The following is a 17919-nucleotide window of genomic DNA, read 5'->3' as shown; positions in this document are numbered from 1 at the left end:
CTTGGATGTTCCGGGTTTATCAGGATAGTGCCGTGACGCACACGCAACACCCGCCCGGCCTTCTTTGCCCGCGGTATACAGCCTGGGTTGTGGACTTGGGGTGGAACCTCCGTGCTTGTGAGAGCTTCCGGGTTTTTCACACTCGGCAGCCTCCATGTCGCTCCTTTGCCAGCTCCACCTATACCGGCAGGGTATCTTGAATGACCGCAGGGCAGTATCTTGATGGCGTAGGTCTTGTTTCTTCCACTGCGCTGGACTTCTTCAGGATCTGTCCCTCTATCCTTTGGTGATAACTGGATTTGCCTTGTGCTTTGGCTGTTCCTCATCGTGGTTCCTGATGAGCGGGATTAGCCAAAGGTACTTGTAGCTCGGTCGTATGTCTGCATTTGTTGGTGCCCGCTGGTAGTTCCACCCCGTCTTGATACCTTCCCATCTCTTCACTACATCCGCAATCTCTCCAGTCTGAATGAAATCCCGATTCCTCATGTAGTCCGCCGTCAGAGTGGATTAGGATCGATGTCTCGTCTTCGTCTATGCATACAGCTTGATGTCATCCATGTAGAGGGTGGCTGTAATGGTAGTTCACTCTGAACTGTACCCGTCTCAGCCTTGTGATATCTGCTGAGGGGTTTAAGCTATGCAGAACCAGCACGGGGGACCAGTGCTCCCCTTGGTATGCCGCACTTGATGGCCCACTTTGTGCAAGTTGCCTTGAGTTGACTTCTAGTGTTGTCTTCGATAGTCCATATGAGTTCTTGAGGAAGGTCCTTAAGTGTCTCCTGTTACTTGTATATGCGCAAACACCAGATTCCCACGGTGCGGCATTGGAAGTCCATTGCTTCTATAGTCAAATCAGCTGTGCTCATTGGTCGTTCTAGACCTGAGTCTATGGGCGGACTGCTCTATCTATGAGAACTGGTGTTTTGAGCCCTCTGGTGGTTCCCAGATGCTTCTGGAGCTGTGCCATGTGACTGGCCATGTGGTCTGTAGCTTGGCAGCTATGATGCGGTGCATAGGACTTTCATGCGGGGGGCCAGGTTACTTGGCCGTTCTGTCCCTTGCAGGTCTTCATGTACAGGCACACGTCCTTGCTTGTGGTTAGCCAGTTTGGCTGGAAGCCTGGCGGCTAGCAGCTGGTCATCCTGTTGCGTAGGCCGTTCTTGAACAGGCTGTTAGTTTTTAGCCAGGTAAGGTGGTGGATCATGTCTGGTCCCCAGGTGCTCCAGCTCTTCGAGTTTTGCAACCGCTGACTGGAATGTGTTCCTAGTGGTTGGGACTGGTTTCTGTTCTGGGAAGATTGCTGGTAGCTCTGTTCTCAAGTCCTGCAGCCACTTGTGCACTGGTGGTTATGAGTCTCTCTTTCTTTCATATTGTTCTTCCAGTACTGTTCAGTTTTGCTCGCTGGTGGCTCTGCTGTTATGTGTTTGTAGCACGCAGGTTGGAAGTACGACCTGTGGATGTGTTCCATTGAAACCGAGCATTTATTTTTTGGCCTCTGCTTTCTCTAGTGTCATCGCCTTCTGTAGCCTGGTACCAGTGCTGATGAGCCTTTGTTAGCAGTCTCTAGGCTTCAGATGGAGTAGGCCCTGTATTTTTCAGTAGCGAGAGTCTTATCTTTAATCTCTTACACCTTCTGTAAGTCCACCAGCGACTAAACTTCTCTCTGAGTCGCCTTGATTTATCCTCCAACTATCATTTCCAGGGGGGTACCATTACTGTTTTCTTCTTGCATCGTTAGCCAGCATTCCAGATTAAGAGCGTAGCCTATCCAGTCATTGGTTCGAGTTATGGTCGGTGATAGGGATTCGTGATGAGGCTCTATTGGCCATTCCTAACCATACTATCTGACTGGTACTCTCCCTGAGCTCTGGTAACGCGTCTGGGATGACTGTAGCTAGTTTTTCCATGTCTTATGCCTCTTACAACCTGCTGTGCTTGCAAATGGGGGGGAGCAGTGAGTTTTCAGCTTCAGGTGGGCCGCACTTCCACTTGTTCTTCTCAACGTCTTCTTGAGTTCCTAGGATGTAAAATGTGAGTTGGTCCTATTTTATCTCAAGCTGTGAGAGCACTTCCCTCTTTACTAAGTTGAAGCGTTGGGTAACTAGCTGTTCTCCAGTAAGTGTTGGATATTATGCCTTTGTCATCCACAGTCCCCTCACGTTCTAATCCCTCTCATTAGCTCTACTGTTGTAGAGCATCCATCACATTCCAGGTTTTCTCTTGTCTCGTCTCATGAATTGGTTAGTGCCCAGTAGCCCACTTATCTGTCACGATTGTCCTGATTCCTCAAATCTGGACCGCAGGACCCTGTTAATCGGGGGCAGTCACTGAGCCGCATGGACTCTCGCTGTCGTGTCCACTCTCATATTGGAGGTAAGCAAGGTGAACGCATTAGGGGTCCATTTTTGCCCAAGACCCTCTGGAAGTTGGGTACCCAACCGGGGATATTTGAACCCCGTCTCTCGCATCACAAGGGCGGATCTCCCGGTATCAAAGCGGCGACCTGCTTGACCACTAACCTATCCAGTCGCTATGACACATCTGCACAGCGAGTGGGCTAGAACCCCCCAGACCAATGGAGATTCGCCCGAGTTGTGGAGAATAGCCAGGGCTAAGATTTGTTGTGAACTTCAGATGCCCAGACGGACAGGCCAGGGTACTGGCCATCAACCAACAACGTGTAAATAGACAAACCAGAAGAAGACAGCGGTGGTGCGTAGATATAAGCAGTGCCCAAGTGCAGCAACATCAGGAAGAACGAATATGAGAAGCTGGAAGAAGTTTACCCAGGCCTGAAAGAGGAATAGAAGAGACGTGGAAAGAGAAGGCAATAGTGGGTCAGGTGGTAGGTCAGCCCTCGGGGCTGTGGACTCCTAAGCTGGTTGAGTGGCTCCAACACGATCAGAACAAACATCAAGCCTCTGTCCAGAGATGCAGTTGCTAGGGAACAGCTAAATACTGCGCAGACCCAAACCAGCGCTCTGGTAAGAGGAACCCGGAGGATGAGGAAGACCAATACCACTCAAGGGTGAGAGGGGAATATTTTTTTTATGAATTTATAATAGTATATACTTATAATATTATATTATATATAAGATGAGAGAGAGAGAGAGGAGAGCAGAGAGGCAGAATCCTCCAAAAAGCAAACACAAAAGATTTGTCATCACATTATTTAAATGTATTACTGCTTTAGCTGAAATAATATCCCATTACTCATAACTATTTGTAATGCCCTCACAATCACACCTCCAAGAAGCAAACCCTTCACCTCTTGATTTCATAGACATAATCAGGCTTGGGAAGGGCCTCAGGAGGGTCATCGTAGTCCAACCCCCTGCTTTCAAAGTGCACGACCAATCCAACTAAATCATCCGCAGCCAGGGCTGTTTGTCAAGCCTAAACCTTAAAAACCTTCTAAGTAAGGAGATTCCACACACTTCCCTATGTAACCATTCAAGTCTTTCACACCCTCCTAGTCGAAAATGGTTTTCTAATGATACTAGAACCTCCACACATGCCAACTTGAGCCAATGCTCCTTTCTGTCAATCTGCCTCCAGATCACTCAACGAAGATATTTGAACAAAAGCATTGAAGCAGGGGTCTACCACACTAGAGAGGACCCAAGGTGCAGACTGTGCAGAGAGGCCTCAGAGACAGTCCAACACATAGTGGCAGGATGTAAGATGCAGGCAGGAACAGCATACAAATGAACAAACTATTGCTGACATTGTCCTCTCAATGCAAGCCGTATACTAAACTGAAAATTGAATGTAAAAGTTCAGTTCATATTGTGAATGATCCTAATATTTCAACGCTTTCTACGCTGGGATTTTTAAGGTGGGGGTTTGGGTTAAGAATCTTTTTTATTTATTTATCTCATTAGCTAATTATAATTAATTTAGTTGTTTGAAATGCTGGTAGGTAAGGAGAAAAGCTGTTCATACAATCTAATCATTTCTTTATTTTATATCAGACTGTGTCAAAGTTTGGTCAAAATCCATTAGGGCGGGGAAAAGACCAGTTGCTTATTCAACCAACAAGACAATTGTTAGAGCACTAAGAAAGATAATGCAGACAGATTAAGGTTGCCAACTTTCTAATTGCATAAAACTGAACACTCTAGCCCTACCCCTTCCCTGAGGCCCTGCCCCACCCCCACACACTACATTCCCCCTCCCTCTGTGACTTGCTCTCCTCCACCCTCACTCACTTTCCCTGGGCTGGGGCAAGTGGTTGGGTTGCGGGAGGGGTGAGGGCTCTGGCTGAGGGTATGGGCTGTGGGGTGGGGCTGAGGATGAAGGGTTTGGGGTGTAGGAGGGGGCTCCAGGCTGAGGGTGGGGCCAAGGGATTTGGAGTGTGGGAGGGGGCTGCAGATTGAGACGGGGTTGGGATGCAGGAGGGGATGAGGGGTTCAGGGTGTGGGAGGGAGCTCTGGCCTGGGACGGGTTGGGGTGCAGGGGAGTGAGGGCTCTGGGCTGGCGGTGCAGGCTCTGGAGTGGAGAAGAGGGCTCTGGGTTTCGGGAGGGCTCAGGTCTGAGGATTGGAGTGTAGGAGGGGGCTATGGGTGCAGGAGGGGACACAGGCTCTGGGCTAGGGGTGCAGGCTCTGGGCTGGTGCCAGGAATGAGGGGTTTGGGATGCAGGAGGAGGCTCTGGGTTTGTGGGGTGGGGTAGGAGGATAGTGCTTGGGGTTGGGGTGCAGGCTGACCTCAGGCGGCTCCTGGTCAGCAGCACAGCAGAGCTAAGGCAGGCTGCCAGGTTGTCCTGGCTCCATGCAGCGCACCGGAAGCAGGTCTGGCTCCTAGGTAGGGAGGCTCCATGGCCGAAGGCACTGCCCCCACAGCAGAGAGCCGGTGCTCGCAGCACGCTGAGCCCCTTTCCCCCCCCGCCCCCTCCCCACACACCTAGGAGCCGGACCTGCTGGTCGCTTCCGGGGCACAGCACAGTGCTCCAGGACACGTAGGGACTACCCTGCTGAAAACCGGACCTCTGGTCACCCTAAGACAGATACCAGAGAGGCAGATGGAGAAATATTACCATTGTTCTGTATGTGTGACTTGACAAGAGACCAAGGATAAGGAAGGGGAAATACAGTATGTGTAACTAGATTCCCCTCTCTGTGCTCCATCTTTCCAATCCCTGCCCAGTGTGACAGGAAATGAGGGGCCTGTTAGATCTTCCTGTGAGCCAGGACTGACTGGGAGATAAAATGAGGAGCTATAGTAACTGGAGGATCTGCACGTTTTTCACTGACCATAAAAAATAATCATCATTCTTCAAGTATTTCTCTCTTACCTTCATTTTAAATAGGAATCTGAAGTCTTAGTAGCTTACAGTAAACAATCCTTTGTTCTAAGTTTGTGTGTTGCATTATGAGTATGTTTAAATGCCTGTATACCTATAATTACTAAATATCATTATCATTCTAAAGATACTCTCTGATTTGATTTGCATGATTCAAATGAAGGCCTTACCGTAGTCTATCTCCAAAGACTGAGTGTATAGTAGCAGTAGTAAAAAGAAAATTGGGAAGAAATAGAAAAAATATCTGTCTATAGAAGATGTCTTGAAATCCAGGCACATGAGTTGCTCCTTCTAATAACTGATTCCAAATAATATTTAATAGTATATAAACATTTGCTGTTTGTTTTTTATTTTTTGTTTTTTTTAAAGACCTTCCGCCCAGCTGCAATGCTAATAGAAAGATCATCTGATTTTGGAAAAACCTGGAAAGTATATAGATACTTTGCATATGACTGTGAGAACTCCTTCCCTGGTATTTCAACTGGACCCATGAAGAAAGTAGATGATATCATTTGTGATTCCCGATATTCTGACATTGAACCTTCAACTGAGGGAGAGGTTGGAGGTTATTTTTATATATAATGAAGACTTTTTCTCTGAACAGTTCAAGATCCCTTATTTTAAGGTTCATTGTTTCGTTTTTCATTTTTCTTTAGGTCATATATCGTGCTTTAGATCCAGCTTTTAGAATTGAAGACCCATATAGTCCAAGAATTCAAAGTATGTACATGCTTATTTTTCTTTCTCATTCTAACTAATTTTTTTTTTCATTTAAAAATACAAAAGTTACAAGCAAAAAATCAGACCTAGTACTGCCTTAGAACTACACCAGGTCTTCACATGCGAATAAGAACCAGTGTTGCCAACTCATGATTTTTTTTATCATTAGTCTCGTTATATTTGATGTTTTTCTTAAAGGATCAATTCCTGGTGTTATGAGATTGTGTGAGAATCTCAACTTCCATTTTTTTTTTTAAAAAAAAAAAGGCATGGGGGGGAATTCTAAACCTCATTGTTTCAGAGAACAACTTGAAAATGTGACACCCCCCCAAAGAAAGCAGATAAATAGAACCCCAAATTTATGTTTGTTTTTTGTTTTTTGTTTTTTTAAATTTCATGATATTTTTAGCTAAGCTAAAGATTTTTGTGGGTCTGACTCATGGTTCTTAGAGCTGGCTCTATTGAGTGCCTTCCCACACTGATCTGATTACAGGACTCACTCCTAACACATTAAAATTAATGCATCAATTATTTACAGTTATTGGGACAAAGGAATGCAAACGTACAAATCTGCTGCTGTATGAAAGCATACAGTTTGAAAAAGTCCTTATTCAGGTAAAATGCCTAAAGAAGTTTCAACAGGATTTGGCTTTAGTGTAAGTTAGTATCTAACAGTATAAATCTGCATGGATGAGACAGCAAAGGAAAACAACTCAAGTAGAAAGCTGTGTGCTGGCTGCTACATTGATTCAATGTTTTCTGTTTAACCAAAGTTTAAAAAGAGAAATTCATAAGGAATTCTATTTTTATTAGCTTAGGCCAAGGGTGTTTTCAGACAATGAAGGAAAAACAAGGTTTTAACAATATCAAGGCAGAAAGTCAAAGGTCCAATTAATTGCTATAATGTTGTCTTCCTGCGAGACCTCTTCCTATGAGAAGTTACTTTGTATTTAATAGGATCAAAATGGTGGTTTTTTTCCCCATCAAAATACAATTAATTATATTCAAAGGGTGTGAGGGCATATAAAGAAAATAATTATATTTGCATCCTAAGTGTTTCTGCAATTTCCAGCTGAAGTGCTTCCAAACATGCACACAGTCCTTGAAGCTCGTACTTCACTGTCAGCACTTCCTTAATATTAACCCGGACCCACTTTACATTTTAAATCCGAAATGTGGTTGAAAACTAAGGCATCTGTTGTGGCACTGATGCATATGCCGTTAATATTAATATTCTGTGGATGTATGAATTAACAGCAAAATTAGGGTGACCAGACAGCAAATGTGAAAAATCGGGACAGAGGATGGGAGGTAATAGGAACCTATATAAGAGAAAGACCCAAAAATCGGGACTGTTCCTGTAAAACCGGGACATCTGGTCACCCTAAGCAGACTAGATCCCAGTTTTGTTTAAATTAATCTAGTATATGTAGTGATCATATTGGCGGGGGGACCATTCATCTCTGGCATTTGTAGGGGATGATCCAGTGAGGAAAACTTGTATTTAAACAAGACTTCATCTTGTTTACAGTCCCAGATATTGTATTATATCTTGACATAGCGCAATTTTCTATGTGAGGTTTCCCATAATTTATGATCTGCAGTTTTCTTGGTTTCCTTCAGTTCATAGAACTCAATACCTAATTCAAGAAACTGTTTGCTTTTTTTCCCTGCAGACCTATTAAAAATCACAAATTTAAGAATCAATTTCACCAAGTTACATACATTGGGAGACAACCTCTTGGATTCTAGGATGGAAATCAAAGAAAAGTACTACTATGCCATTTATGACATGGTGGTTCGTGGGAACTGTTTCTGTTACGGCCATGCCAGTGAGTGTGCACCAGTGGATGGTTTTAATGAAGAGGTGGAAGGAATGGTAAATGCTCACACTGTTTCACACTAAAACCATGTTAAAATGCCTTGAGCCTGATTCTGTCCCCTTTACTCACATTGAGACGATATATTAAAGTTAGTACTAAGGTACATCAGTAAGAGTGGCAGAATTTGGGCCTTTTGTTTTTCTTCTTAATTTCCAAACAATAAAACAGTATTCATCATTTTTGTTGTTGATCAAACACCAAGAGCTGAAACTAATTTAAAGTTACTTTAACGTCTTGAAATGTCTTCTTTCTAATTGTATTAAAGACTTGATAAAAATAAAAGGGAACAGTATTGTAATGGATATGAGGGAATGTATTTTTATGCAACATTGAACTAACCTATGGACCTTGTCGCTGAAGGTTTCTATTGAAGCAAATAGCAGGGTCAAAGGGTGAGACACGTTAATGAACAAGAACAGCACTGCATTTATATGAACTAGTATAAAAAGAAAACTACAAGGGCTATCCATTTTCAGAGGTCAGTGCACATATTGATCAACAGCAGGGCAGAAGAAAATCCTGCTGCCTGCATGTTGTAATAGTGTATAACAAGTCAGGTACATTTTCCTTTCTTCAGTGTCTGTTTTCAGTGTCAGTTTTCCCCATGATTTTTCCAAGTGGATGCAGGTAGGACTTTTGCTGGACGAGGAAGAGATTGGGTGAGTTGCCAGCTTGAAAGTAGTGTGTGTTTGGGTTGCTGTTTTGGGAAGTGGAATTTTGTGGGAAATGAGATTGTCTTGGTTAACGCAAAGTGTGAGGGGAAACTTTTGAGCAGATTCATCATTTGGGAGGAAATTTTGGTCTTGTTTATGGGAGTGTAGCCCACCAGTCAGCATGCAGTGTTTATCCCCCTCTGTGCCCAGCCCTCAGTAGCTATGGGTCTGTTTACAGCCCCGCCTGCAGAGCTCAGATTCTAGAGACACATTCTTCTAGCTCTGGAGTTCCTCCCAAATTCAATCCATGGTCATCCAAGATGGCAGCTGTCAAGTCACAGGAGCAACTTGTCTGATTTCCCCAGTAATTCTGTAAATGTTGAGGCTTGAGCCAGGATTATAATAAATATCAATTATGGTGTGGAAGAGCTTTGGCCCCTTTCCTCTAAAGCTTCTGTATCCACTGCTGGAGAGAAGGTATTAGACTAGATGACCCTGTGTTCTGATATGGCTAATCCTATGTTAACGGATTATGGGCAATTAATGATTTTGCCCTAATAGGTTACTAAGGGCATTTGGGGCCAAATGGTGTGCTCTGTATTCATTGGTGAGTATTTATTCACACAGGCAATTCCGTTGAAGAAAATGGGACTACTTTCTGTGGGTGAGCATTTACTCACACAAGCAAGGAACTCACAGTCTGGCCCTTTCTGTATATGATTATGTCCTCTTTAAGTGTGTTTGATGCAATGGTAGTTGGTAAGGGTGTGCCAAACATTCACTGGTTATACTTTAGGTAGATGGAAATGGTGAGGTACATTCCAGTTTGAATGCACTGTATGTATTGTATTGGCTTTTTCCCCTCCTTATTTTCTTTAACCAAACATACTATATTTGTTTTTTTTATTTTTTTAAATGATAGGTCCATGGGCACTGCATGTGTAGACATAATACCAAAGGGTTAAACTGTGAACTCTGTTTGGATTTCTACCATGACTTACCATGGAGACCAGCTGAAGGACGCCATAGTAATGCATGTAAAAGTATGTTTAAATACAATACCGATTCTAAATCCTATATTCTTATTTCCTTTTAAAGTTTGATGAATTTTACATTGGTGGTTCATGAGGTTTTTGTTGCACTAAAGGAACTGTAAAAATATTATTTACAAGACTAATACTTTAGTGAAAACATATTACTTCAGTAAAGCTGCTCTTTTTGTCTTTGATCTTAGAGTGCAATTGTAATGGACACTCTATCCAGTGCCATTTTGATATGGCTGTATACATGGCAACTGGAAATACCAGTGGTGGAGTGTGTGATGACTGCCAGCATAACACAATGGGACGCAACTGTGAACAATGCAAACCATTTTACTTTCAGCATCCAGAGAGAGAGATACGAGATCCTAACATTTGTGAGCGTAAGTGCAAATGCCATCACTCAGAATGTGTTGAAGCACATTGTGTCTATACTTTGATCACTAAGGCATTCAGCTAAGGAATTCCAAAGCAGCTGCACCTGTATTCTTGGGCCCCGTTCCTCTCCTTTGAGTTACTGAATATTCGTGAACAGATGTTCTATGCTTCTGATGGAGGCCTGGGGTAAGTGTGGCCTCTCTTTGCTTTTTGTTTAAAAAGCGGGAAATAGCGGCCACTTGGTGACTTCACATGCAAACAATGCCGTGTCTAATGAGCTATAGCAATCAGATCTGAGAACTGTATTTCTTTTACTGTAGTTAATAAAGGTGTATGCAATGCTTCCTTTTTAGCATGTAACTGTGACCCACTTGGCTCCCAAAATGGTGGAATATGTGATCGCTACACTGACTTCTCTGCTGGCCTTATTGCTGGACAGTGCCGTTGTAAATTATTTGTGGAAGGGGAACGTTGTGACCTCTGCAAAGAAGGGTTCTATGGATTAAGTGCAGATAATCCACTTGGTTGTCAATGTAAGTAGAAAATTTATGGAATGGGAATACACTAATGTTACTTTTATGTATGAGCCAAAGCACTTGAAGAGGAACTTCTAATGCAGCCCTTGATTTTTATTGAAGGAAGGACATGATTTGAAGATTTCAGGTAGCTTGGATTCCACCCACTTCCATCAGAAGTCCTAGGTGATCTTACTGTAAACTCAGTTGAAACACTAGAAAGCCTTCCTTGGTTTCAATTTAAGTTCTTCACTTAGCCTACAGAAATCTGGCAGGGAGGTAGGGGAGGAATACAGACAGAAATGTGCAATAAAACTGCTCACTGAGAAATGAAGGATGGTTGTCCTGTAAATATTTGTATTAAATACTGTGCAAAATAGAAATAAACTCCTATGTTTTGATTTATTTACTTGCATTTCCCAATATAGCTTGTGCCTGTAATCCTTTGGGAACTCTTCCTGGAGGGAATCCTTGTGATTCAGAGACAGGAAGCTGCTATTGTAAACGTCTAGCAACAGGAAGGCACTGTGAGCAGTGTCTGGTAAGTAGCCTTGCAATAAGAATAGATTTGTAATAGAAAAATACACTAATATGAAAGAGGCAGTGTGGCGTGTCGGAAGTGTAGCGTAAGATGGTGCTAGACTTGTGAGAGTGAATGAGAGTAGACGCATGGAGAGAGAACAGATGGAAATGGGTACTTCTGAATGTAAACTGACAAAGGGTGTTGTGACAACAGTGAATGAGCAAGCCAGGACGATTGGAACACTAGTGTTCAGAGAGTCAATTTTTCAAACCAGACTTGCATTTTGAGGGGCACAGTTTTGCACCGGAAGTTCATTGCGGGAACAAATGTTCATGTTTAGCTATCTAGCTGCCTGACTCTCCTGCAATCAGGCAGTTTACACTGGGATTATCTAATACTTGTGCTGCCCATTAACCAAATGGCAAAACTGCCCTAGCCAAAAAGAGAGGCCTGCTGTGAAAATCAGGCCCAGGGTCTTGAGGATCTTCCCAGCCATATCCCTGTTTTTCATCAGACTAACTCCCATTACCCAAACCTCAATCAAGGCTATGATAGCTAAGGAGTGTGTGTTGTGTCTCTTTTTTTCCCTTTATACCAAAAATGTGAGACTTGCTACTCCCCTGCTATAGAGAACTTATTGGAGATTAAAAAACGTGTACTCACAAATCATGTGAATCAGGGCACTAAGGCATTAGCATCTCTGATACGTTGGTCTGCTTTCGCAGATGACTATTCCAGCTTTGCTTTGTCTGTCTATGGTTATCAGCCCATAAACTATTTGGGAAATCTGAGCATGTCAATCTGTCTCCTGAGCATACTGTAAGTTGGGGACTTGGCTTCCTATGAAAATTCCTCTCTTCATGCTAATTATAATAATTAATTAAAGGGAGTGGGGAGCTGTCGGAAGAGTGCCCTCCAGGAGCAACCCTCAGCTTTGGAACTGGCTCTCATCTTTACTTTTCACCTCAAAGCTTAGATTCGTTAACCTTTCAGATGTGCGGCAAAGCATATCTTCTGTTCTCAGGCCTTTGGGTAAAAGCAGATTAATGGGGTGGAGTATAGTGGTTCTGTCTTGAGGTTATGTGATAAACCTAGGTCTATTTGTGTGAGCAGCTCAGTAGCTTTATATATTTTTTTGTATTGTTTTTAAAATTGGGATGTGCCTAGAGTTCAAACTGAGCGCTTTTAAATCAACACCTCATTACAGCATTAATGGCCTATTGTTCTGCAGCCTGAACACTGGGGCCTGAGCAATGACATGGATGGATGTCGGCCTTGTGACTGTGACCAAGGGGGAGCAATAAACAATAAGTAAGTCTAATTTCAATTACATTCTTGTAATCGTTCACTCACTGAGCTCCACTGCATTTGCAATTGCAGCGTTCAGGCCATGTCTACAACATAGCTGTAGCAGCTATGACACTGCAGCTGTGCCACTGTCATGCAATAGTGTAGGCACTTCCTACATCAACAGAAGAGAGTTTTCTTTTGATGTAGTTTAATCCAGTTCTCCAAGAGCTGGTAGCAAGGTCAGTGGAAGAATTAGTCAATTGACTTAGCCATGTCTGCACTGGGGTTAGTTCAGCCTAACTCTGTCATGCAGAGTGTGAAATTTTTCACAACTCTGAGCAATGTAGTTAGGTCAATCTAATATTTATATGTAGACCAGGCCTTAGGGTTTGTCTGTACCAGGGAAAGTTGGAAGCATTTTTTTGCTCTGATGGAAAAGGAGGAAGCTGTAGTGTAAAAAGATGGTGGTAAAAATGCCTACCCCTGTCTATGCTAGAGTTCCCTTCTTCCATAGCACCAGGGCATCATAATGCTTACAAATGATTATAGTGTAGACAAGACCTTAGTCTGGGGACAAGAGCGGCTTTGCTATAAACCCTGCATACATAATTGCACTGTGCCAAGAGCAGTCCAGGAGTTGAATTGTGACTTGGAGAGTCACAGTCTGCTTCTAGTTTTCCTCTGCACTGGTCCTATAGCTGATGCTGACAGGGATATGCTGATGGGTGCGTTGGGGTGGTGGAACCAAGGCTGTGGCTACCTGCTTCCCAGCTACATGCATGGGAGTGGATATACTAACTGGGGCTGCATGGAGACTCCTGGGTCCTCCATGTTGCTGTCTGCAGTATGGGAAACTAGTGCAGTAGAGTGAGGGAGCGCAGGGTGGGCGACTGGGTGGCCCAGTATAAATTAGAATCTCATGAGCATTTCACTGAGCAATTCTTTACATAATTAATGCACATAAGCAAGACTCTAGCATTCTCATGGTGCTACTAATGGCAAAGATAGTCATGAAATATTAAATCCACTTTTAAGTACTTGTCTACACTTATTTTAATTTGGATGATTAAGATTTAACTAAAATGAACAACCTTTTTTAAAAAAATCATCATCTCTCAGGGAGTGTTTACAAGAAAGCATATTTCCTACCCTGAGACAGTCTGGCTTTCCTTTTCACTCTTACCAGTCTCCTTTCCCATCAATGGCTGAGTGATTTATTCACTCTCCATAATGCTAATGCCTGTTATGCGGCTATTTACTCCTCCTTGCTCTTTCCTGTGCAGATATCAATTCAGTGCAGTTCATATGAACACATTCAACTCAGCAGCTTTTTATGGCGGTTCTGGGAAGATGGGGAGGGCTGTCAGCCATTTTGGAGCAAGGAGTTCCAGTCTGGTCCTCCTGTTAGTTGCAGTGGTTGCAAAACCATCTGGAGAGAGTGTATCGTTGACTGGTGGGAAAATGAACAGATGTGCTTTCCTTCTGGCTCTCTAATTTCCTTAGAGAAGTGTGCATTCAGCCTGAAACAATGCAATCGAACTGTCTGCATTTCACAAGTGTTTTTTCTAACTTTACATTAGCCTTTTGGGAATGGGTGATGTTTGCCCAGCCTAGGGTTATTCTGTTAAACAGCTTAATAACAGTTTTCTGGATCGCTGATTGTAGTGTGTGGACAGATTAACTGAAACAGCCAAAACTGATCTGAAAACCTCCTGTGTAACTTTGAACCTTGGACTACCACCTTGGAAGCAGAGGGAGTCTGGCCCAGGCAATAAAATTCATATCCAAATATGGAAAACATCCCTATAATGTTAAAATCTGTCTTGGAGAGATTCCCCTTTAGGACAGCTAAGGCATTCCTTATTTCCTTTCATTAGAAGGGCTTTTCTTCTTGGAGGAAATGAAAGCTTATGGAAGCAGAGTTTAAAGTAGTGGCCAGCGTCACTGTTGGCTTCTATTGCACTTTTCAAAATATTTGCAAATAAGCCTCAGAATGAGAACTGGTTGAAAACCAGGGGGGAAAAATTGTAATTTCTTTTTTTCTGTTTCACATCAATATTTTAATTAAAATTCTTCATTTATCAAGAAGTATGCTGTGATTTTTGTTTTTTACTGAAAGCCAGTTTATTAAGTGAAGAATCTCAGTAATTTCAAAGGTTTCATTTAAAAATCATTGATTAAAATTTTCATGAAAAACATTTCAATCATGTCAACAGTTTTTTGTTTTGTTCTTTGCATAAAGTTTCATTTACAAAAAAAGGCCATTTTTCATTGTTCACGTGTGTGAAAAATTTTGACCAGCTCAATGCAAGAAAAGATCTATTATAATATTGTATGGAAACTTCCAGGACAATAAAATTAACAAAACAGACAGTCTGAGGGGGAAGTTAGTAGCTTTACTATTTAGAAAATAAAATAAAAATAAAAAATAGCTAGTTTTGGAACAAAGAATTTTGTTGTATTAAGGTCTGTTTCAGCCCTTCTCCCAACCACCTCCATCCCCCGTGCTTGAAGAATGACACTGTCTTCTTCAGAACCTTTGGGCCCTAATTTCCCAATCTTGTAAAATACTGACTTCGCAAGCCCAGAGGGGAAAAAGAATATTTGGATGAAGTGCTGTTTGGAGGTGCTTCTTCCGTCACATAGTTTATAATGTAACATTTAGATATAAATATAGGAATTCAGTAGAACCTTAGAGTTGTGAACTGACCAGTCAACCATGCACCTCATTTGGAACCAGAAGTATCCAATCAGGCAGCAGCAAAGATGAAGGGGCGGGGTGGGGGGGGAGGCAAGTATAGTAGTGTGTTAAACTACTACAAAAATGAGTGGAAAACAGCGTTTTTCTTCTGCATAGTAAAGTTTCAAAACTGTATTAAATCAATGTTCAGTTGTAAACTTTTGAAAGAACAACTATAACATGAGGGGTTTGTAACTCTGAGGTTCTATTGTATTTTCTGTGTGCTCGGTGCTCTCCTAGTAAACGCACAACATAAATTAATTCGCCTTTCATTTCAGCTGCTCAAGTGAAACTGGCCAGTGTCAGTGCTGGCCCCGTGTGATTGGACGCCAGTGCAATGAAGTGGAGTCTGGCTATTACTTCATGTCATTAGACCACTATATCTATGAGGCAGAGGAAGCCAACTTTGGTCCTGTGAGTAGAAAATTTGAATGTGCAGGTTCAAGAGAAATGTGGAAAACTCTGCTGACCCTTTAGTTAGCATCCCATGTTTCAAAAAAGTGCCAATATTGCAAAAACTAAATAGTTACAAAGATTTCACTGAACATGTAGAATTAGGTCCTGTCAGAGAACTTTCAATTCACAGCTGGTAGGCTGGGTATTGATGATAATGCATGCGGTAATTTAAAGGAGAAAGGTGTAGAACACCAAAAATGGACAGCTGCTATGATGCTTAAGTGTCTGTTTGCAAAAGCCACACATTCTCTGTGTGGGATTTTTATTGAAACAAGCAAAATGACCCATTGACAGAATCCCTAGATTATTTTGAGAGACCGTGTTTACAGATCTAGGTGCAGTGGAATAAGAGAGCTGCTAGGCCAGGAGACAGATTTCATGTATGTTAACTCAGCAAGGGTTAGGAAATGGATTTAAAAAGAAAAAAATGGCAAAATACTTAAGTGGGGTTTCTTTTATTAATGAATAAAGAGGCAGTTAAGAGTCCAAAGAAGAGATTTATAGATGATGTTAGTTATCTCTAGTTTAGTTAGCCTTCAGTGCCCAGACTGCATGTCCCTTTTCCTCCTCTGCCCCCTTATTAGTCATGACCCGTACTCTTAATTCATAGTCAGCAGCTAAACCATTATATCAATTATACCTGCCTCCAGCAAGGAAACAGAGGTAACTCTCCAAAGGCAGCAGATAGTCGTTTGCTTGAAATTAATTAATGAAGGCAATCACTTTGCAGCATTAGACAAATCAGGCTTTTTCTACTGAGTCCTAATTTATGAAGAGACCCTACAGAAAGAAAGTCAGGTAGAACAGAACCTGAAACGCAACACAAGGTGTATGAGCTCATGCTTGAACCTTGGTTACTGTGTACGGATTTGCCCTGTGAATGGAAGGGTAGCTTAGCAGAAATCTTCAGACAAACACTTGCTTGGGAAAAGAGCCATTCGAAAAATGCAAACCTATATTTCTAAAAAAAAAAATTCAATTTTTTTTAGGTGTTTGCTAATGCTTATAAATGTTTCTATTAGGCAGAGTGAGATGAAATAACTGCATTTGCATGCAGGGTTCTAACACTAGACAGTGAGTTGTCTGCAAGATCCTACGTCCTGACTCCTTGTCACAAAGCACCATGAGTATTCATCTCAAAACATGCCCAGAAGCTCCCTTCTCTCAGGGTACGTCTACACTGCACGATTATTTCGAATTAGCTTAAACCGATATTACAAAACAGATCTAATCAAAATATCGTTAAGCGCATTCTACGCCACAGGGATGTGTCTTCACAAATCCTTGGTGTTGGCAGGCCATTCGGTCCAAAGCTACCCATCGATCAGGACGCGTGCCCAACCGGGGGTAACTCATGTCTCTGGCACAAGTCCGCCGATCATACATTCAGATTACAAGCGTGACAGGTCCTGTCCGGTTTGAAGATGATGCACTTGGGTAGCTGGTTTCAGCGATCGCATAGTCACTCGGTGAGGTCAAGTTCTAATGCAGAAAGACATTCTCTCTCACGCAGCAGCATCGCATCTGCCAGCAATATTCAGACAGAGGGACATTTACAGTACTAAGGAATATATTTACTTTTCTTTCACGTCTGGGGGGGGGACTGACAAGCTGTTCCGTGAACCACGCAGAAACCGTGAGCTACAGACATTGGCGCTCAGCCAGAATCAAATAGTTTTCAGAGACGCGTGAGACTGCTAGCTGATCCTTATACCCATTCCCTCCCCATGACATCCGTTTGAGTCTCTGCTTCCCTACGGTTGTCACGCACCGCTGTGTATCCTGGAGTTTATTTCAAACGCTTTGGCTATCCTGTCTTTAACGGAGCTTCTGATAAAACAGATTTGTCCTACCATACAGCGATCAGATCAGTATCTCCGTAAGTTCAATGCAGGAGCTACTTTTCATTGAACTGCATCGCACCCGTGCTGATCAGCTGGCACGTGAAGCAGAATGTCGTCTAAAGTCTCGGGCTTTTCCTGTTTACCGGCATCCGCATCCAGTTCGATTGCGACCAGAGCGTCAGTGGTGCACTGTGGATACCTCTAGGAGGCCAATAATCGATTTCCGTCCACACGAACCAACCGAGTTATCACTATCGAATTTAGCGCTGTCCGTCTGTCTGGGAGGAGTCTGAAATCGATGTAAATGCCTGTAACTGCGAGATTAAATACTTCGTGTGAACGGGTACAGCGTTAAATCGGTATATCGGCCATTAAACCGATTTAAAGTCACAGTGTAGACCTGGCCTCAGACTGCATGCGGGTCGTGTGTGACCCTTCTTGGAGGACTATGTCCCTTTGCCCAAAGCCTGGGTAATTTATAGCCATGCTGTGTTTGGAGAGTGTGAGAATGCATGATGGTGCTGTCACGGTTCAGTGAATTCCCACTCTTTTTAGACTAGCAAAGGCACCCGC

General features: G+C 42.8%; 1 protein-coding gene across 1 annotated transcript in view; it reads left to right on the top strand.

The window, feature by feature from the left end:
• LAMB1 (laminin subunit beta 1) overlaps window positions 1-17919 on the top strand; it is a 76428-nt gene that overhangs the window by 11284 nt on the left and 47225 nt on the right. The window contains exons 5-13 of the mRNA XM_032803996.2: window positions 5674-5862; window positions 5961-6024; window positions 7701-7903; window positions 9483-9603; window positions 9795-9983; window positions 10332-10511; window positions 10922-11034; window positions 12248-12327; window positions 15325-15460. Coding sequence (XP_032659887.1) covers window positions 5674-5862; window positions 5961-6024; window positions 7701-7903; window positions 9483-9603; window positions 9795-9983; window positions 10332-10511; window positions 10922-11034; window positions 12248-12327; window positions 15325-15460 — 1275 coding nt within the window. The remainder of the gene's footprint in view (window positions 1-5673; window positions 5863-5960; window positions 6025-7700; window positions 7904-9482; window positions 9604-9794; window positions 9984-10331; window positions 10512-10921; window positions 11035-12247; window positions 12328-15324; window positions 15461-17919) is intronic.

The sequence above is a fragment of the Chelonoidis abingdonii genome, chromosome 1 (genome assembly GCF_003597395.2).
Source record: "Chelonoidis abingdonii isolate Lonesome George chromosome 1, CheloAbing_2.0, whole genome shotgun sequence".
Taxonomy (NCBI): domain Eukaryota; kingdom Metazoa; phylum Chordata; order Testudines; family Testudinidae; genus Chelonoidis; species Chelonoidis abingdonii.
Note: the sequence above shows the minus strand (reverse complement) of the source record. Positions and strands in the feature narration are given on the sequence as shown.